This window comes from Ursus maritimus, unplaced genomic scaffold (assembly GCF_017311325.1).
Source record: "Ursus maritimus isolate PB19 unplaced genomic scaffold, ASM1731132v1 scaffold_16, whole genome shotgun sequence".
Classification (NCBI taxonomy): Eukaryota; Metazoa; Chordata; class Mammalia; order Carnivora; family Ursidae; genus Ursus; species Ursus maritimus.
The window spans coordinates 42,847,698-42,870,026 of NW_024424008.1; the positions used below are offsets into that span (position 1 = coordinate 42,847,698).

General features: G+C 45.2%; 2 protein-coding genes across 2 annotated transcripts; one reads left to right on the plus strand and one right to left on the minus strand.

Moving 5' to 3' along the window:
- The first annotated feature begins 592 nt into the window (after positions 1 to 592).
- Positions 593 to 3,786, plus strand: PATE2 (prostate and testis expressed 2). Its single transcript, XM_008688397.2, has 2 exons — positions 593 to 795; positions 1,101 to 3,786. Exons 1-2 carry the CDS (start codon positions 726 to 728, stop codon positions 1,235 to 1,237), a joined length of 207 nt encoding a protein of 68 aa, XP_008686619.2. The 5' UTR covers positions 593 to 725; the 3' UTR covers positions 1,238 to 3,786.
- A 16,734-nt stretch (positions 3,787 to 20,520) lies between these two features.
- On the minus strand, positions 20,521 to 21,977 carry PATE1 (prostate and testis expressed 1). Its single transcript, XM_008688278.2, has 2 exons — positions 21,776 to 21,977; positions 20,521 to 21,063 (listed from the first exon to the last, which is right to left on the minus strand). Exons 1-2 carry the CDS (start codon positions 21,897 to 21,899, stop codon positions 20,930 to 20,932), a joined length of 258 nt encoding a protein of 85 aa, XP_008686500.1. The 5' UTR covers positions 21,900 to 21,977; the 3' UTR covers positions 20,521 to 20,929.
- Between the last annotated feature and the right edge of the window lie 352 nt (positions 21,978 to 22,329).

The following is a 22,329-nucleotide window of genomic DNA, read 5'->3' on the forward strand; positions in this document are numbered from 1 at the left end:
TGGTGTTTCTGCTGGGCATAGTCTTTCTGGTCTGCTCAAGTAAGGGTAAGTCCTGGAGGTAGAGGGAGAGCTGTTTGTTGATTAAGAGATGGGCTGGGAAAGGGGAAATTTCCACAGTTGATTCTTCAGGAGATGTGTGTTTCCTGATCTTGGCAGATGTGTCTGAGATTTTGACAAAGAAGACTTTTCTCTTTTTTTTCCCCCAGGTGAATTGAAGGAACATCTGAGAGGTATAACCACGGCTAGTCTACAGTCCTTGGTAAAAAGGTCATTTGTGACATGTTGAAGAGAAAACCTCTCAATCTTCAGAGAGGGCTATAATCCATTCTTACTCTACACTCCTAGGATTTTATCTCCTCGCAGACTAATTTAGTACATTTTTTGGAGAAAGGAAGTTGAAATCTCTTTCTTTACCATTACTGGATGAAATTGTCAGGTTAAATAATGGGTCCATAGATAAACTTCATAGCAACTCTGATCTTTTGAGATCATATCCAACAATTGACTCATGTCTATGTAAGTTATTGTTGACAAGATTATCAAAGGGGTCAATGGCCAAACAAAGATTAGGAACCACTGGGCAATAGTAAATTGCTGTAGAGAAACCCACAGGCCTGGAGAATCTTCAGACTACATCCTTTAAACACCTCTTTCTGTGTCTGGCAGAGACTACAAAGGCGTGCTATAAATGTGACAAATACCATCTCGGGTTGTGCTATGATGTCATGAGGACTTGCACCCTAAAGCACCAACAGTCCTGTGCTGTTGAGAACCTGTACTTCCTTACGAGGAAAGGTGACGTGGGGTAGAGCGTGGCCTGTGCGTGGGTGAGTGGCTGGGTAAAGATGGGGCGGGTCTGTAACGGGGATGACAAAGATGGACTTTTCCTTCAGACAGAATTGAGTAAAGGAAAGATTGATGTCTTTTATCAGTTGCGGAAATACAATCCATTCTCTGGTCAATCCTGAATAGCCTCAGCCTTGTAGCTCATTTGGGCTTAGCAAAAGGTCTGTGAAGCTCTGAGGAGAGGTTGTTCCTTGGAACATGATAGCAGGAAATGGAGTCATTACACTTGTGTTCTCTCTCTTTCGTCTCCTCAGGGCGAAGTATGTATTACTATTCCAAACTGTCATGTATGACCAATTGCGAGGACATCAACTTCTTGAGTTTTGAAAAAAGAACGGAGATCATATGTTGCAAACATAGTAACTATTGCAACCTCCCTGAGGGAGTCTAGTTCTGCGTCTTTCTTGGATTGACTCATTCTTCAACTCACCATCCCCTTTATCTCTTCCCCCAAACCTGTACTTTGATCTCTTCTTCCAACCAATGGTAGAGAGTGAGAAAGCCAGCTGGCGAAAGTCACAAAGAGAGAGAGTGGAGGGTAGCTGAGTCTCATTAATGGTGGAGGGCTAGACTAGACAGAAGTTTTGCAAATCCCTGTTGCTCACACCTGGCAGTTTTGATTTCCTTATGATGGAAATAGGGTTGCCACAAATAGGGTTGGGTTTGGAACTGGTTCTTTATTATCTCCTATATGGTAATGCAAAGAATTGGGTCAAAATAATTCCAAACTTGCACTGACAACTCTGTGACCATACTTTTTGCTCATGTATATCCACTCCTCTGGTTGGAGTTGAGATTCTCTTTGGATTAACCCTGACATCTGGTGCTCTCCTTTTACCCGTGGGTTATAGAGATAAAAGAGGAATAACTCTGGCTTCCCAGTTTGTTGGCAACATGAGCCATATATTTCTTTGGTAGAACTCTTGGAGGAGGGGAATCTCAGGCAGAAAGAAAACTGGGCAGGCATAGGAATGAGGCATCAAGGAAAATTGTAGGGAACTTTCAGTCTGTGGAAACTAAGATTTGAGAGACCATTTGGTGTGGCTGAAATTGGCTTGAATTACCAGGGCCCTGCTGGCCAGCCAGCAGCAGATTGAACTAGGTGGTTTAATTGGGAATGGAAACCTTGTTCAAGGATGGCCAGCACTCGTTATAAGAATGGGGGGGGGGGGAGAATGAAGGGGAAAATGTAAATAATAAAGCAGATGGCATGGTAGTTGAAGATAATAGAATGAACAGAGATGCCATGGGTAGTATTGTAGTTAGAAAGTGTCCCATGTAAGATGAAGTTATGAGTAAACAGAGGGTGTAAGAGAGCAGAAGTTAGTACTGGTGGGAAGAGAAGCAGCAGACTGAGTGAAATAAATAGGCAGAGAGAAATGGAGTAGGACTGATGGTGGAGTGTGACCAAGGTGGCGAAGCTTCCTTGGGTACAGAATAACTCTGCCATTTCTCTCTTTATGAGGCACACTGAAGTTCTTGGTCCTGGATTTCCATGAGCTTTTTCCTCCCTCATTAGGCCACATAAAAAATTTTAACAATAAACCAACCACTCCTCTGCTTGATTAGTTTGGTGCTCTCTGTCTGTGTCTGAGAGTCTGAGAATGTGATCCTTTCCGAGGAATTCTCATTTGGGATTTTACAGGGCCAGGATGCAGAAAGACATGAAGACAACCTTTTGAAAATGGACAAGCAGATTGGAAAAGCCAATGTAACATAGATATTTCGAGTTAGGGAAACAAAATATTCCTAGTTGTGTATGGGTTCACTCACCCACTGAATCTTTGGGGATGGGAGACATCAGTCTAGGGAAAAAAAGAGAGAGAGATTATTGTTTTGCATTGGGTCTCAAAACAGACTTTAAAAATATTTGTGAATCATTGTTTAGACAGCTGGGCTTTATTGAACAACAAAAAGTTCTAGTTATAAAATCTTTCCTCAGTGGTCAAGAACAAATGTTGGCATTCTCAGCATCGGAGCATTGAATTTTTTTTTTTAATGTAGTGAATGATTTTCATTTGGTTCGGGTGCCCTGCCCAAATCCTCCTAACTGATCAGTGCTTCTGCTGTCCAGCTGCATCGAGTGTTGGCTCATGGCAACTCATAGCTATTTACTGCTCTGCAGATTTGCACTCTACCCAATGGGAGCTGCCTTGCCCAGATGCTAAGCTCCCAACGTGAGCACAGACCTCAGCCAATAAATGACTCCTTGCATCAAGATGGGACTGGGTCTGTGGCACATTTTGTGTTCCAGAGCTTTTCCATGAGATTTGACCAAAGCCCGTCTCCAGCTGAGACCATGTTCTTGTTAACATTTTCTCCCTGACCTCTTTTGCTTCCGTTCCCCCGCCCCCAAACTGTAAGCTGAGGAGACCATATGTTTTCCACCATCACTAGGAATGGAGAGAATGGAGGAATGGAGAATCTTTCTTACTGGGATTCCTTACCACGTAGATAAAAGTGCTCTAAGGTTGGAGATTATCTTTTGGTTTACCCCATCTTGGGATTTTCTTCTTAGTTCCTTTTTCCAACTTGAACAAATGAACACAATAAGACCTGGGTGAAAATTTCTTTATCCACGTGACACCATCCCCAAGTATCACTCCTCTGATATCCACATGCTCTTCTTTCATATCTGTACATAGTGATCAGGATAATTTTCTTCATATATCTTTCAAAAGGTGGTACTTTGAGTACTAATTTAAGTGTTAACTTGGAGGTGACTGGTAAATAATTCGTACAACCTTACACATTAGACCAAAGTAAATTTCACATGTATTAAAAGATTTAAACATAATAAACAAAAAAACTGACTTTTTAATACTGCTGTGACTATTATTGTTTGACCTCAGAGTGTGCTAGACACATGTGAAGTACTTTTCATGTATGATCTCATTTAATCTTCACAACTCCCTATGGAGTAGCAATTATTGTAAGACAATTTAATAGAGGAGAAACCTGAAGAACAGATTGGTTTCCCGGAAGCTAACTGGATAACTTAACAAGTATGGGCAAGTCTAGTAATTTGACAAGTGTCACATGGTTTTCCAGTTATTACTGCTGAATAAAAATATTATTGTACTGACTGGTACTATGGTCACAGTTCAGAAAGTAGAATGGGGATAGCTTGTCTCTTACGCCATGATGTCTGGGACCTCAACTGGGAAGACTCAGAGTCTGGAGGTGATTCAAGAACCGGAGACTGGAATCACATGGAGGAGTCTTCACTCACACGTCTTTGCAGTTGATGCTGGTATGGGTTGTGATGTCACCGGGGGCTGGTGGGCAGAATACCTCCATATGGACCTTCATGTTTCTTGGGCCTCTTCACAGCATGGAGCCACCAGACTTCTTTTTTTTTTTTTTTTTAAAGATTTTATTTATTTATGTGACAGAGAGACAGCCAGCGAGAGAGGGAACACAGCAGGCGAGTGAGAGAGGAAGAAGCAGGCTCCTAGCGGAGGAGCCCGATGTGGGACTCGATCCCGGAACGCCAGGATCACGCCCTGAGCCGAAGGCAGACGCTTTAACGACTGCGCTACCCAGGCGCCCCGGAGCCTCCAGACTTCTTAAACAGAAGCTTAGGGCTCTAAAGGCAAGTGTGTGTGTTCTAACAAAGTGGAAATTGCACCACATTTATTGGCTAGCTTTGGAAGTCATGCATTACTAGTTCTGATACATTCAGTTGGTTAAAAGTGAGTCACAAGCCTGGCCAAGTTCCACTTTTTGATTGGAGAGTAGCAAAGGTGTAGAAGAGCTTGTGGTGTGGGAGAAGTTGCTGCAGCCATCTGTGGAAAATACAGTTTGTTACAACCGGTTAATGGCACAGCTGGCATTGGATCCATTATCTACACAATCCCAAGGTGCTCTCTTATTCTAAGCTCACTATTATGTTAAAAATATTTATAAATATTCACATAATCTAGTGACAGAGGAAGCTTTTCTAATCATAACATCAATGACAGAACAGGACAAGTTTGACAGATTTGACCACATACAAAAGTGTGTGTGTGTGTATGTGTGTGTGTGTGTACGCGCACATACATCAAAGGGCCAGTCAGGAACAACTGGCAACACCAAGAGCCCATAATTCCTTAAACTGATGTGGTAAAGCTTTAGCAATCATTTATATATGTGAGTTACTATATATATATATATGGAATGGATAAATATAAATGGAATATTATTCAGCCGTCAAAAAGAATGAAACCTTGCCATTTGCAACAACACAGACGGACCTAACGGGTATTATGCTAAGTGAAGTAAGTCAGACAGAGAAAGACAAATACCACGTGATCTCACATATATGTGGAATCTAAAATCAAAACAAAGAAAAAACACAAAAACAACAGAACAAGCTCGTAGATGCAGAGAACAAGAAAACAGATTGGTGGTTGCCAGAAGTGGAGGGTGGGGGATGGATAAAATGGGTGAAGGGAATCAAAAGCTATGAACTCCCAGCTACAAAATAAGTAAGTCATGGAGATCTAATGTACAGCACGGTGACTGTAGTTAATGATACTGCTTTGCATATTTGAAAGTTGCTAAGAGAGTAGATCTTAAAGGTTCTCATTACAAGAAAAAAATTGTGTGTGGTGATGGATATTAATTAGACTTATTGTGGTGATCATTTCTCAATATATACAAATATCAAATCATGATGTCTTACACCTAAAACTAATATAATATAATTCTGTATGTCAATTACACCTCAATTAAAAACAAATCACAAGAAAATAATTTTAATTTGGGGGAAAGATTGAGACAAGATAAAAAAATACATGTGAGGAAACAAACTTCAGGGTAGTGTTGGTAACAAAAGTCAAAGAGTAGGAACAATCAGGGGCGCCTGGGTGGCTCAGTCGTTAAGCGTCTGCCTTCGGCTCAGGGCGTGATCCCGGCGTTCTGAGATCGAGCCCCACATCAGGCTCCTCCACTATGAGCCTGCTTCTTCCTCTCCCACTCCCCCTGCTTGTGTTCCCTCTCTCGCTGGCTGCCTCTCTCTCTGTCAAATAAATAAATAAAATCTTAAAAAAAAATAAGTAGGAACAATCAGGATTGCTTAAATCAAATATGATACATCCTTATACTGAAATACCATGCATCCTTAGAGTGACATAATATCAATACAAATTTATTGATTCTATAACATGTTAGAATATGTTCAGTAAACAAAAAGTTTTTAAAATAGTCTAGCTTGATCCCATTTTCATTTAAAATGTATTCTGTATCTACCTCTCTCTCAGTCAACTTTTTTATTCATCAAATTTTAATCATAGAAAATTGTACATTTTTAATGTATTGACTGATTCTAAGCATTGAGTGATACACTTTTCTGGCATAAGTTTATTTTCTTTTCCTATGGAAGTAAAATCGTGGAGAAAGTTTCAGAGAATCAATATGAAAAGACCTTGCAACAACCCAGATGTTGGAATTAACAGACAAGGAATTTAAAATTCCTATTATAAATATTCTCAAAAACTTACAGCAAAAGAGAGACATGAACGAACAGTAGGGAATCCCAACAGAGGGGTGAAAAATACAATAAGGAACCATTTGACCGAAAATCTCCTATAATAATAATATGATAGATACTTTACATTTTTGTCCTTCTTTCTTTTTTCTTTTCTTTTCTTTTTTTTTTTTAATGGTCCTGTGCCCCCCTGCTCACACCAATTCTAGAGGGGATAAAAACAGGAGGGCAGCAGGTGCAGAAGAAGCAACGTGCATGGGAGCTGACCCATCTGAACACACAGGCAGGCTCCGTGGGAGCCCTCCCAGGGTTCTGACACTTCAGGGCCGTCTGTGTGTGTCTTGCCCCCCCAAAATAGAAGCTTGGTTTTTATTTTTAAAATTAAATAAAGGATAGAAATAATTTAAATAGGATGAAACTATATTATTCAGTGAATCAGAGACATCAAAGTAGAAGATTGTTTAGCTTTCTTTCCAGTTATGATACTGCTGGCAATCTGCTAGGCTTGGTAAAAACAGATAATAAAATCATCACTCATGTCTCCCGCATAGCAAACGTACCAGTGAAAGACCAGTCAATAATACAAAACCCTTGAACTACCAAAATGTTTCCTCAGTTCCATTTATCATTGCACAGGTATGTATAAAGCAACTCACACCAGCTGCAGTGTCGTTTTCATGGCTCCAAGAGGCAGATAATAATTAAAAATGTTTTGAGCACTTTCCAAGAGCTTAGCAATGTGCATACATCTCATCTCAACCCCCTAAAACACTTAGATAGGTGTTTTCATCATCTTTATTACCCAGATGTAGAAACTGAGTCTTACAGATATTGACGTTTTCTTTCTTTTTCTTTTTAAAATGTATCCTGGGGGTGCCTGGGTAGCGCAGTCGTTAAAGTGTCTGCCTTCGGCTCAGGGCGTGATCCTGGTGTACCGGGATCGAGTCCCACATCGGGCTCCTCTGCTATGAGCCTGCTTCTTCCTCTCCCACTCCCCCTGCTGTGTTCCCTCTCTCGCTGGCTGTCTCTCTCTGTCAAATAAATAAATAAAATCTTTTAAAAAAAATAAATAAATAAAGTGTATCCTGGCTCACTGAACATAATAAAATAATTTTTTAAAAAGGATTTTATTTATTTATTTGAGAGAGAGAGAGAGAAAGTGAGAGAGAACACAAGTGGAAGGGAGGGGCAGAGGGAGAGGGAGAAGCAGACTCCTCACGGAGCAGAGAGCCTGAAGTGGGACTTGTGGCTTTTTTAAAAGTTTTTATTTACATTCTAGTTAGTTAACATACAGTGTTAATGTTAATTTCAGGTGTACAATACAGTGATTCAACATTTCCATACATCACCTCCACAAGTGACCTCCTTCATCCCCATCACCTATTTCTCCCATCCCCCCCATCCCCCCACCCACCTACCCTCTGGTCACCGTCACATTTTTCTCTATAGTTAAGAGCCTGTTTCTTGGTTTGTCTCTCTCTCTCTCTCCCCCCTTTTGCTCATTTGTTTCTTAAATTCCCCATACGAGTGAAATCATATGGCATTTGTCTCCTGACTGACTTATTTATGAAGCATTGTACTCTCTTGCTCCATCCACGTTGCTCCAAATAGCAAGATTTCATTCTTTTTTATGACTAATATTCCACTGTATGTATGTACACACGTATATATATGTATATATATGCCACATCTTCTTTATCCATTCATTAGTCGATGGACACTTGGGCTGTTGCCACATTTTGGCTATTGTAGATAAAGCTGCTATAAACATCGAGGTTCATGGATCCCTTTGAATTAGTATTTTTGTACTCTTTGGGTAAATACCTAGTAGTGCAATTGCTGGATCACAGGACAGTTCTATTTTTAACATTTGAGGACCCTCCATACTGTTTTCCATAGTGGCTGCACCAGCTTGCCTTCCCACCAACAGTGCACGAGGTTCCCCTTTCTCTGCATCCTCACCAACACCTGCTGTTTCTTGTATGTGGATTTTAGCCGTTCTGACAGGGGTGACGTGATAGCTCATTGTAGTTTTGATCTGCGTTTCCCTGATGATGCATGACATTGAACATCTTTTCATGTGTCTGCTGGCCATCTGTATGTCTTCTTTGGAAAAATGTCTATTCATGTTTTCTGCCCATTTTTAAATTGGATTATTCATTTTCCAGGTGTTAAGTTTTATAAGTTCTTTATACAGTTTGGATACTAAGCCTTTATCAGATGTCATTTGCAGCTATCTTCTCCCTTTCAGTAGGTTGCCTTGTAGTTTTGTTGATTGCTTCCTCCGGATTAGGGGGCGGCATCTTCTCCTCCCTCCCTCTGCGACTGAAGCTCTCTCCTACTCTCTTGCTGAGGTCCTGGATCCCGTTGCTAACTGTAGTATGCATGAGGGAGTGTTTGACCTTCCTATCTAACAGAGGGTGATGTGTGAGTTCACGTGAGCCGGGGCCTTCCAGAAATAATTGAGTCATTGATAAAGTTCCCATAGCAGTGTATTAAAGCTTGGGAAATTTTTCCTGAGCCACACATGCACAGAATATAGATTGTCTCCCCCAAATCCTGATACTCCCTGTAGGCTACCCCCTTCCCTTTCCTCCCAACTACTTCCTCTTCCCCTCCCCCAGCACCTAGAGAAGATGACCTATTCCCAGAAGTTTGGAACATCTAGAAGGGCTCCTGTAGGTGGCCAGCAAAGCACCGAGAGTTGGTGACTCTACGAATGAAGCAGACACACAAAGAGAACCTCTCTAGTCATTTAACATGAGCTTTTTAAGATCTCTGTGTGTTCTCTGGGTGTTTCCCCAGGCTGTGGCCATCCAGAATTATAGTGAAGGGACCAGTCTTGTCCAGGCTCAATATCAGGGCTCAGTGAACATCTGTGCTATTTACCCACCAAGGAAAATCAGAGTCTGCCCTGAACTTGAGTCTCCACCTTCAAAGTCTATTCTGGAAGAAACAGTTCTTGCACCCACTTCAACACACAGGACAAATCTCAGCCTTAGTGGCAGTTAACCCTTATCAGGACACTCCTGCAGCTGCCCTCACTGTTCGGTTGTTCCTCACCCACACCAGCGGGGAACCTGCAGGCCTGAGCCTGCCGTTCTATGAACAGGTGACCTTCTCGAGACTGGCTCCTGCTGGTTGAAGTTGCTGACATCTAACCTGACCAAGAGGTCTGGCCTACAATGGAAAGCCAGAAATACAAAGTGCTTCGTGTTCTTAGTTCTTATCTCAGCCCTATCACGCAGCTTTCTATACTGGTAGCCCTGCTGAGCACACACCGGCTCACTCATAGCCTGGGAAAATAGAGAAAATGGATCCCGCATTGTCACGTTTGGGATGTCAGCCTCCATTCTTCCCGGTGCACGTTCAGAGCAAATTCAAATGAAGTTAAAGTGGATGTTCTCACTCTCCTGGACCTCACACTTGGGTATGCATTTGAAGACAAGAACGTGCAGAAGTGACAGCTAGGGGGCAGTATAACTTCCAGCCCTTCTTCTCCGACCTGACTTGTCAAAGCCCAGCAGCCTGTAGAAAGGAGCACATCCGCTGTGACCACAGTCCTGGAAATTGGCTGAGAACTACTGTTTGGCCGAGAACAGGTGGGAACCTCCCACCCTGTACTCATCACTATAAAATGTGGTGGGCAACAACCGCACAAGGGGCTGGAAGGCAGTAGGCTGGGGCAGTGGAACAGGGCTTCAGGGAAAGGCCTCAGGGCAAAGCCCTCTCAGCCTTAGAGACTGAGAGCCTGCTGACTCCATCTAAGAAATGCCTCAGGAAAGGTGCTCACGCAGAAAGCTTTAGGAGGAGTCCCGGTGAAGAAGTCCACTGTTACTCCTGGCCTCCCCACAGTCGACCCCTGTCAACTATGTTAGGTGAGTTAAGGTCTTAAGCAGCACCTGTGGTAGGAGCTGAACTAACGAGAAGGGGTGACCCAGAATCCATTTCTGACCCCAAATTCCTGTTCCTTGCTTCTGTCACCGGTCAGACACGATCCCTGAACTGACAGCTGAGAGGACGCAGATCAGGATCTCCCTTTGCCTTGACGCTCTGGTGAAATTTCAGTTCCGTCCTGTCTCTTAGGCATAAAAGAAAGACATGGGGCTCTGTGGCTTCTATGCCCAACTCACTGACCCGTTTGGGAATATGGTACTTTCCAGGCTGCCCACAGCTAGAAAGTCTGGAGGACAGTTAAAGGAGGGAAGTGGGGCTAGGTCAGGAGGCTGATTTGGGTTGAGTATGGGGGAGGGGGCAAGGGTTTCTGGGGTGAGACCCAGGCCTGCAGGGCAGTGTGGTGGGGTGGGTCCAGCCGCTCGGGGGAGCGTGGGTCTGAGGCAGGCCTAGGTGGACTGCAGGCCAGGAGAGCTAGTCAGCCAGACCCTATGTCCCCTGCAGGCCTGGGAGTGAGGCAGGTTTGCCATCATGTGCAGAAAAAACGGTCACGGAGAAGAAATGGGACTGGACATCCATGACACACTTCCTTCTTCCTGCCTGTGTGGGAGCTCGGAGGGAGCCCTGTAATACAGCAAGTCTCCGTCTTCTCACGGCCTCACCTGGAACCAGATGATCCCACTCTCGGGTGGGCTCCTTGCAGAGCAGGGCCAGGGGAAGTGCTTGTTGGAGGTTGGCAGAACTGATGGAAGAGGGTATTGCTGAATGCAGAGACTATCTATGGGTTCGGGGTGGTGGGGTCAGAGGTGGGTTCTGTTTTTATTTTCTTTTCCCTGCATTCCCTGCCCTTTCACTGTCCTCCTGCAGGGGCAAGGTGAGCCCAAGCTTGGGCTGGCTACAAAGGAGCCGAATGTGGCCTCAAGTCCATTATCTCTCCTCCGTGTACAGACATAGGGCTTGGGTACAGGGAGAACCCCTGGGCAGGGCAGGAGCAGGACAGCATGTCCTCCAACCTCCCATGGAGGAAGGGGCAGCAGGGTGGAAAGGCTTTGAATGGGGGCCAGAGGAGGGGAGAAGGTGCAGACTCTCAGCCCCACGAGGGGGGAGGGCTGGGAACCTGTTTTCAGGGCCTCAGATAGAGACGGGGGAGGAAAGTATGGCTACAGAGCACATCCTCTCTATCTGTGGGAAGGAGAGGTGGCCACAGGTGTCCAAGGTCTGTCTGGGGCCCACGCTAAGATCCTCAGATGAGAGGTGTTGAAGGGCTAAGCAGCTGGCCAAAGCTTCTGGCTGAGTCTGGAAGGCAGAGTCGGGTGTTAACCTTTGTAAAGGGATTTACCAGGGGACCAGCTCCAGAACCTCCCGCCATCTCTGGGCCTCACCTACTAGGAGGGGAAGACAGGTCCGGTGATAAAGGCGCACTTTCCACAATAACAAATCACAACTTCATATATACCGTGTGAACGATGATGGTTGTTACGAACGTGGACTTGTGGTATATGCACAGAAGTATTCTTGTATGGAGGCACGGCACACGTTCGCAGTTGTTCTCAGATTTGGAAGCACAAAGGGAGTTTTATGTACTTCGTAGGAGTTTGGTGTGTTTGCACAATTTCTGCTACATCGACTCCCAGTAGAATGTTGTTCAAAGTTGCCCGGATGAACACAGGAGAGAGACACGTTGCACGAAGTTTGGAATTCGCTGCAGATTTTCATCCCTGGTTGCCCAGATCAAGTGCAAGAGCATCTTCCCAGCCAGAACATGGGGTGCTTCGCTTCCAAGCATAAGCTTGGTTCTCCCGACTCAGACCCTCAGGACTTCTGTCCATGGATTGGTGCCTGTGTCTGACATGTTCCAAATGCAAGACTCACGAATGTGGTTCCTGTGGGAATTACTTCCCAGACCGTGGCTCATAAGTCTTATAGATCCCAGCCAGGCTTGTGGGACACCCTAGTTTTAGTGGGACTTAGTTTGTGAATGTTGTCTCTGCCAGGCAGAAAGAGATTCTTTTTTTATTTATTTATTTTTAATGGAGACAGACGGTTTCTTACCTGTTCTCCCTTCCTCTCTCCCCACAGTCATCTCCAGCCCTGGGAACCCTTCTCTAGATTGTAAAGAGAAGGAAAGAGCATGGGAGAGAGGAAAGATAATGGCCCACCTGATCAAACAGATACACACCTTATTCCCTGGGGGAAAACAGTTCCTTTCCAAGTGCCCTTGGACTTCAACTGGAAGATGAGGTCAATTCTTTTTAACCTATGTGGTTGTTCAGAGAATTCAAAGGAATCAAGTGCTCTATATGCCCAAAGAACCTTTGACACCAAGTAGGGTCTTTCTGGCCATGATTCATATGTGAATTTCTTTTCTTCCTTTTCTTTCTTTTTTCTTTTTTCTTTTTAAAGATTTTGTTTATTTATGAGACAGAGAGGGAGAGGGAAAGCATGTGTTGGGGCTTTATGTATTTATGAGACAGAGAGGGAGAGGGAAAGCATGTGTTGGGGGGAAGGCCAGAGGGAGAGGGACAAGCAGACTCCCCCGGCAAGCAGAGAGCCTGACGTTGGGCTTGATCCCACGACCCCGAGACAGTGACCCAAGCCAGTGACCCGAGCCAAACGCAGATGCCTGACCGATTGAGCCACCCATGCGCCCCTCCATATGTGAATTTCTTAAGTCCCAACAATTACATCTGATGTACCTCTGGCAGTCCTTGTTTCCACCTGCGAGGTCCCAGAGGCACAGAGAAGTGAATAACTTGTTTCAGATCACATAGCAGGGAGGTAGCACCCTGAACCTTCCATCCCAGATGTGCAGGGAAAGGATCACATTGGGGTAGCCTGTTTCTGGCTCTGGGAATGAGCCCACTCAAGATCAATGGGCCCCACAACTCCCTCACAGATGCTCAGTGACCCCAGGTTTGTCGTATGTGAAAGGCTGTCGTGTGGATGTGGGGTTAGACAGGCTCTTTGTAGGCCAACTTCCAGAACTACAAGTGAAGTGAAGAGGGACTAGCAAGAGAGATTCTCTACCAGCATTAACTAGTACCTTATACTAGACCTAATAAAATGAAATGGGGTGTCTGGAGGAGGAGTACAAATGCACACAGGGTGTACCCTCTCCTGGGAACATTGTAGAGAGGATCCAGGCGGCTTCATCTGAAATTTATGGTTCTGTGATCTAGTGGGATGCCCGAGGGCAGGTGATGGGAATAAATAAAGCTGGAGCCTCCCTCTGGGACTGCCTCAGGAATGGGCCTCAGACTGTTCCAGTTGCTTCTGCTGGGCATATTCACGTTGGTCTTCATGGATGAAGGTAAAGCCTGGTGAGGGAGGCGGTGATGGGTGGTGAGAGGCTATGTGGGGAGGAAAGGGAGGTGGCTTCTAACCTTGACTTTTTGGGCTGCTGTAAAATGTCTCAAGGAGAATTTTTCTCTTCTTTTCGCAGAGGACGGTGGCTCAAAATTGAAATGTATGGTGCCGTTGGTTCGCAGGTTTTGCATAAATAATGCCACAATGAGAGGGGACATTCCTGATTTTTTCAAACATTGTCTCTCTACCCTCCCTGACTATATTCTACTCTCCTCACTCACTGCTCTAATGCCTTTTCTGCCCCCAGCCTTGGGTGAAGGGGGAGGAGGCTTGAACCCTTGGGATCATAGCTGTCACCCACTCGAGGGAGTAGAGACCCCTGGCAGAAGCTGGGAAGGGTGTCAACTTCCTTCTTGTGAGGTCTACACCTCTACAGTGTAAATGTTGATATTAGGGTAGGCTTCTGAAGCAGACTTAACTTTCCCTAGAGCTCTGCTTTCAGTCTTTCCTCTGTTTCTTTAGGGATTCGATTTTGCAATGAATGTGATTTCTTTGATGGATTCAAATGTCGTAGTCACATGAAACGCTGCTGGAAGTTTAATTTATTCCTGCCATACAACAGGAGTTGTACCACAGATCACTATTACTTTGGGGATCGAGCGACAGGTACGTGGGGATTAAAGAGAGACACAAGACATTAACAATGGTGCCCACCTTCCCTGAAGTTAAGGTTTGGAGGGAAACGGGGACCACGGGAGAGACTTGGGAGAGTGGAATTCTCCATACACCCACCAGGGGTGGAGGCTCGGTGGGAGGCAGATGTCTTTTGCCTGATCCTGTGCAGAGAGACCTAGATGAGATGTAGACACAGCTCTGGGGACTCAGTCCTGTCCACAAAAAACCAATGAGGTTCTGGAGAGATGTCATTGCTAGGAAGACGCTGTGATTAAGCAAGGCGATCACATTTGCTTTTTTTTCTGTCTTTAGGGAGATATCTGTTTCATTTTACAAAACTGTCTTGTAAACCTTGTGAAGAGGGAATGTTCCAAGTATTCCATGACTTACTGAGAGAAACACATTGCTGCACTAATAAAAACATGTGTAATACAGGAAAGGATAATCTTGAAAAGTCAGCACTGTATGGAGAAGATACAGATTACACTGTACATGATGATATCCCACCAAAATAAGTTAGTGGTGAATGAACTTCAACATCTCTCCCAGTGATCTTTGCCCTTCCCCTACACAATGGCCACATCGTTGTGCATTACCTCAAAACCCAGAGCCTACTCTCTACTCTGTGGCAGTAGATCTATCCGTGGGAGCTCCGTATTTCCTGTGTCAGTGCTTTCATCAAGAGGAAAATGGAATCACCCATCTCTGCCTTCTGCTTGGATTCCCCTGTCTTTACCACATGATACCGCTTGGCAATCTGTAACTGTCCTTAAGTTCTGAGCTAAACCTGGGGTAAAATCTCTGGCAAAGGGCACAAAGTATTTTTCTAGTATAGCTTCTGAGTAAAGATCAAGAGAAAGCAGAATGGATCAAAATAGGGACAAGAAATCACAGGAGATTTTAGAAGAAATATTTGGAAGGAGGATAGAAGAGGTATTTGGTGGAGGGCAGGAAGGGCTTGTATTAAGCAAGGGCTTGACAAAGTAAACGTGAAGAGGAAACTCGAACTTCCACAAAAGGAATAGTCAATGAACTAGACAAGAGAGTCTTTGTGTTTGCTGCCATTTTGGGGAAACTGTACCAACCACAGCTACACCTGACACATAGCCCTAAGCTACCATGTTTCTAATGATCTTATCTTACTTTCATGGCCAAATCCAAGTACATCAGGATAAGCACTTGGCCTCGTGTTGGCCAACTACTCTGTCTCCTGGCATGTGAGGAATACTGTACCACCCAGTTCTGAAAAATATTTAAATATTACCTTGCATTCAATGAACTCCTTGATAAAAAGCTGAATGTTTATTGGCACAACCCTGCAACAGATTATGTCAAGGAGAGATAAGAGTTTCAGAGTTCGCCGTAGTGGTCTAACAAAAATAATAAGCCATGAAGTGACAAAATGAATCCCCAAATTATTGTTCACTCACTTTAGGTTAAACTTTTCTTTTACCATGTTTGCCTTCCTATGTGTTAGAATCTACAGAAACTATTATATTTATTTTTTAGCTGAATAATTATATATATAAATATAATGTTATCCCATGCTTAGTAATTTTCCTCCTGACCCAGGCTTATAATTGCTTGTTGCTTTCTACCACATTGTATTTGCACAGATATAATAAAACATTTTAAAATACCAATTGATTTTGAAGTATTTGCAATATATGTGTGCTGGTATTTGCCCCAAATTGTGTCATGTCAGCAGGTGTATTATACTTTCGCATCTTGAGGAGTAGAAAATAACGGTAGGCACTTCCGTTCAGGGTAGCTTCATTTGTTTATATGGATGGAAGGGAGACGGTGGCAGTAGGTTCCAACAGTGAAGTGATTCAGGGCGGAGTTCCTGTGATGTGTCGGTAGTGCCTAGAATGGTCCCAACCCAGTCAAAACTGGAAACTTCAGATTAGAGAAGGGGAACAATATAGATGGTGAAGACGGTAACCAGTAGCAGGAAGACTAGCAGACAGACACTGAGTGATACACACAGAGGGAGACTCACTGCACAATGTTATAGCTGAGTTTGAAGTGAAGCTTCAGGAACCACTATGGCAAAGCCCCCGGAGCTTCATCATATCCAGACTGGCCTCCCAGGTCCAGTCTTTCGGAGCCCATCGTATTATGTTTCCCATCTTGGATTCCCGTGAGATTCTGACTCCCCTATTGCGCCATTTACAATACCCCAACACCTCCTAATTGTCTTGCCCAAGTGGAGTACATCTCTGTTCTTCACGTTTGGGGGTGGGGAAGATAGGAAAAAGAGGAAACAAGAGGGCAGACAGACCCTGAACATGCACCCTAGTTCTAGATTCTGATCCAGAACACTCATGGAGGCCAAAGTTTCCTTACTTGGTGGAAAAATTGATCAAAGGAAGACAAACCAATTGTATGGAATTAGAAATCTGGAGGATTATAGGGGTGCCTGGGTGGCGCAGTCGTTAAAGCGTCTGCCTTCGGCTCAGGGCGTGATCCTGGCGTTCCGGGATCGAGTCCCACATCAGGCTCCTCCGCTGCGAGCCTGCTTCTTCCTCTCGCACTCCCCCTGCTTGTGTTCCCTCTCTCGCTGGCTGTCTCTCTGTCGCATAAATAAATAAATAAAATCTTTAAAAAAAAAAAAAAAAGAAATCTGGAGGATTATGAATAGTAGGAAAAGAGGGTTTCTTGTGTAGAAATGTGTGTAAAATCATAGAAACCCAATAGAAATGTGTTCATGATAGACAAGTTCTCAGAAAACCACACCTCAAAACTTCTGTTCTGCTCACAAATTTTGCACCAGTCATACTGACACACCAGGAGGCTGGCTCCAGAGCCTCACGCAGAGATATGGGATACTCTCCAGACACGTTATAGAATCCGGGCTTACTCTGTGATCTCATGGTTTTTTTATGGACAAAACTCTAAAACAACTGCTGAATATTTCAAAATATACCCTGTAAGTATTCAACACAGACGTACAGATTGCCTGATTTATTCTGGGGGGTGGGGGGTGCTGCTAAAAATGACAAAGAAAAACTGGAAACATAAACATTATTTGTACTCTTTCGACACTTTGGGTGCGTGTTTAGTCATAGTTCTATCACAGACGGATGAGGGCAGGAAAACCTTCCCCCTGGCCCTCAGGCGGAGGAAATAACCTCTGGAAGAACGCTGGCTGGAGGTTGAAAGTGCCTGCTTTAAACTTCTTGGGCTGATTTTAAATCTTTGCTTAGGACCATCCGGGTAGGACTGGGGTCTTTCTGTTGGGACAAGTCAGAGACAGCAGTGTGGCTTATGCACCTCTGATCAGTAAGGCAGAAGAGCTAGGACAGCAAAAGGAAAGTGCCATACCCCAAAGCAGGGTCTGCTGGGGTGGCCTAAGACCTCAAAGATCTCAGAAATACTAGAAATATGCCACTAAAATTCCTCACACAAACACAGAGTTCCACTCTAAGGAAGAAAGAAGCAGTCCGTAGCAATGAAGTCGAGCAGGGAATCCAGGCGAAAGTTGCAAGAGAAAGTTCGAATCCTGGGTGGGAGAGGGGATGGCAGGTAAGCAAGTCCTGGAAGTCACTATGGGGGTTGCTCTAGAGAGATGAAAAATTTTAACTACTTCCCTTTCAATGCCTTCAAGAGATGAAGCTCGAAAGCTCTCCCGGCCCACCGCCAGCCCCAACATAGGAATCTCCCTGGAAAAACACATTTAATTTAACCATGCATGACATAAAAGAACTGCAGAGAAACCCCATATAATGTGATGAGACAAGTGCACTGAACACTATACTTATAGAAAACAAAAGGATGCCAGGAAAATATGGCTTCGAAATGGATAGAAACTCAATACTTTGAGTGCAACTACACGAAATGAGAGAAATGATAGAAACTATGAAAAAGCAGCATAGAAAAAACTGTTTAAAGATTCATTTATTTGAGAGAGAGAGAGAGAGAGAGAGGCACGCGCACACACATACACACACACACGCAGGCACACGTACGAGTGGGGGGAAGGGAAGAGGGAGAGAATCTCCAGCAAACTCCCCACTAAGATCATGACCTGGGCTGAAACCAAGAGTCCAACATTTAATTGACTGAGCCACCCAGGTGCCCCAGGAAATTTTTTTTTTTTAATGTTCAGCTTCCTTCTCTAAGAATTCAGTCTAAAAGCCATTTGGGGGGCACCTGGGTGTCCCAGTTGGTTAAGCGTCTGCCTTCGGCTCAGGTCATGATCCCAGGGTCCTGGGATCGGGCCGCACCGGGCTCCCTGCTCAGCCCTCTCTCGCTGTGTCTCCCTCTGTCCAATAAAGAAATAAAAATCTTTAAAAATAAAAAATTAAAGCCATTTGGGCTGAGCAAGGTAGATCTCCATGAAGGAGGTTACTGGGTATGGGCCCAACATAGGCTGTTGGAAGCCCCCGTGGGTGAGGACAACATCCATGCACTTTGGTGCGGATTGTCAGAGTCGGCTGTGGCAAGGAGGGTGTCCCTGCAGAGTGGTGTGGTGGTAGAGGTGGGTGAACATGGGCGGGTGGCGACTGAGTGGATCGAGCAGGGTGTCACTTGGTCCATTGTTGGTCACTGGAGTCCAAACTGCATGAGGAGGGCAACTTGTGGGGTGGACAGCAGTGGCAGGCTGGTAAGGCACATTGAAATGTAAGTGGGGTGCATGGTGACCCAAAAAAGGATTTGGCACCTGAAAATTGCAAGGAGGGTATCTGCAAGTGGGCGTAACACTGGAGTAGCCTGCGGTGGGGTGCTGGAGCCCAAGGGTCAGGTGGTGGCAATGGGAGTTCGGTTTTATACAGAGGGGAATAACAAAATAAGAAATGTATTGAGGATAATAGGAGCCCCATTTCTCAGTTTTGTAGAAAGGATTTATAAACATGGGAAGAGAAAAAAAATGAGAATCAATTCTAGATGGAAATATGTATGCGGGGAGGGGGTGTGCACACCCGTGCACACTTGCATATGTACGTACACACATGTATTCTTCACCTTTGACCATGGCGAAGTGCTAAGGGCAGTGAGACTCCAGTAGCCATGTGCATACCTAGTACCCCAATTTTGCTTTCTAAATAACTTTCCCCCTGAGAAGAAGCAGGGCTTCCTAGAGGGAAAGTACAAAATGAGCCTGGACTATTTGGCTCCTGCAGATATAAGGAAATGTTCCAAGAACGATGAAGAATATTGAAAGGTACTAGCAGCAAACTTGAAGTGACTCTTGCTGACCAAATGTAAACATTAAAATATGAGCAACAGTAACAGATTATAATCAGTTCAACAAAAATAGGAAAATGAGCTTATATTTATATAATCAAATAAATAGGCCTCATCCTACCAGTTTGTTAGAAGTCAGTCTCCTTCCGTGTGAGCATGCTCATTCCCACTCCTATTTTTCCCAGGGTGCTAGAACCATACAGAGTTGGAAAGCCTGAGTGTGCGTGAGGGAGGGGGCGGCGGAAGCATCCGCTCATGGGCACAGCTCTGTATAGAGGTACTGTTGAGATGTCCAGTGGCCAGACTCACATGGCTTGCTCAGATCCCACCAATTTCAGCCTCTTCCATGCCCTGCTAGACACAGGGGACTATTTGTGTGGCTGCGTCTGGTCTCATCTCCTTGGAAGTATCCTGNNGCTCTTCCGAATCTAGGGGTGGATGCCTTCCTGTGAGGTTGCCAGGGAAGCAGGGTGCAAGTTACTATCTCTAGACCCCCTAGACGTCCTCTGCTCTTCTCCCACCCTCAACCTCAAAGAGAGTCTCATTTCTAGAAGTCAGAAAAGCTTTCTCTCTTCAGGATTCCTGAAGAAAGTTCCTGTCTACTCTCTATGCTTCTCTTCACTCTGGGAATAGCATTCGTGAACAAAATTCAAGAAGACCCAAGCTATCTCTTTTCACTTTGCTAGTTCCCTCCTCAAGAGGCCAGGATTATGTGCTTTAGTGGGAGTATGATAAGAAGGATAATATTGAGAGAGAAGCATTTAAAAAGAGGAAAGAAAGAAAGAAGAAAGAAAGAGAGGAAGGGGGAAGGAGGGAGGGAGGGAGGAAGGAAGGAAGGAAAAAAGGAAAGACAGAAAAGAAAAAAGGAAAGAAAAGAAAAGAGGGAAAGAAGAAGGGAAGGCAAGGGAAGGCGAGGGGAGGGGAGAGGAGGGGAGGGGAGGGGAGGGAAGGGAAGGGAAGGGAAGGGAAGGGAAGGGAAGGGAAGGGAAGGGAAGATCCTACCACAGAAAGAAGGGGAAAAGCCAGGAAAAGAATGGACCTATCTCATCTTCCTTTTTTTTTTTTTTTTTTTGAGAGAGAGAGAAAGAGAGAGAGCACGTGAGGGGGGTGGGCAGAGGGAGAGAGAGAATCTTAAGCAGGCTCCGCGCCCAACCCAGAGCCCAAAGCAGGGCTTGATCTCAAGACACTGAGATCTTGACTGGAGCTAAAATCGAAAGTCAGACACTTAACTGACTGAGCCACCCAGGCACCTCTCGTCTTATTCTGAAGCAACTTCGGCACACAGTGAAAGCACTAGGTTTCGTAAAAACCTGCAGGAGACCTTGGTCTTACTCTCAAAGTGTTTGTTGCCCCCACTCCACCACCACCGCCACCACCAGGAACCAAGACGGAAAAATCTAGAAAAGAAGAGGACTTTTTCCTACATATGCAGAAGGCAGAACCATGTGTTTCCGACCTGAAACATGGCTCTCTAGGAAATCACTGGGAAGAGGCGGGGGCAAGAATGTCATCCAGAGATCGGGGCGCCTGAAGGACAAGCAGCCTCTACAGGATTTCATTGCATAAGTCATAGCCCCGGCAGCATCTGAACTTCACCCAGTAGACACTCCATTTTATCTTGTCCACGTTAGCACAGTTTTTCAGGCAGCCCATGAAGGTTAACCACAGAGTCCCATCTTCTGCAGGTGGAAGGAAAAACAGATTAGCAGAGAGGCTTCTGCAAAGAAACTTCTTTCCAGCCCAGACCAGCAGACAAGAACCGCCTTGTGTGCAGTTCAAGTCTCTGTTATTCAAAAGCGCAAGATGTTGCGAGTTGAAGGCGTCCCGGAAGGAAAGCAGCGGAAGAATAGTTTGAAAAAATTCTTGGTGTGTGGGGAGGTGATGACAGCAGCAGTGGAGGGATTTCCAAAGCTGGAGGTCTCAGTGGAGAATCTTAGCGCTGGCGGAAGTCGGGGTTATAAATGCCAAGGGTTCACTTAGCACGAACCGTAGGAAAACCGAGAGGGCCATGAAGCCAGTGTCTATTGGCGACACTGACCCCCCTATCTCCACAGTTTAAAACCACCCCCAAGAAGGTCCAGGCAGGGACAGACAAGGAGCCGCGCTCCCCACTCCAACAAGCACCTACTCTCCACTGGCCATACTGTGCCTCCCCTCTTCTCTCTATCCAGTCTCCCAGTTTTCTGCAGGCTTCTCAAAATACTGGTTCCAGAGCTACAGATCCCCACCCCTCGGTGACCACCTCCATCCGGTTTTCATTATGGCCTATGATAGGCGTAGAGAGATCAGGCATCCCGGGGCTGGGGCTGCGTGGGGCAAAATAAAGCCCCTGCTTTTTCCTATGGCTCGTATGTCCTGGCCGGCTTCCCCCACCCCCATCCCCCAACTTACTCTTGAAAATCCTGCCAGTCATGCAACCCTCATCTTCTGCCGCAGTGCATATCCCTCTGCCTCTGGAACACCTCTCTCCTGGAAACTGGATATGGCACATCCTACACTGAACGATGTCTGTCATTGGGGCGGGAAAACCGGGAATAGAAGTGAGAAGCGGTTTCACACAGCCATGAGAAAACCCGCCTCCCTTTCAGATCTGAAGTCGGCTTGGAGTCTGGAAGGCTTTCCCAGAGACCCATGAAGGGTGGGCCTCTGCCTCTATTAAGAGAGGCTAAGCCAGGAGAAGGACTGGAGTTTATGGTCTCGGGAGTTTGGCCTGGGAAACATGGGAGGGGAAAGAAAAAAGAAAGGGGCGGGACAAGGAAAAGAACGAAATCAAGATCAAGATAATCAGGTCTTCTTCATACTCACTGGGATAATGGGCATCCTCAGCAAATAGTTCATGGACTGTACCGGCAAGGAGAAACAAAACCAGTCTACAGTTTTGTCCAAGATTTAGCCCTGCATAGGGCCCCTGCGATGCTTGTGACACACGGGGTCCATCCTGTGCT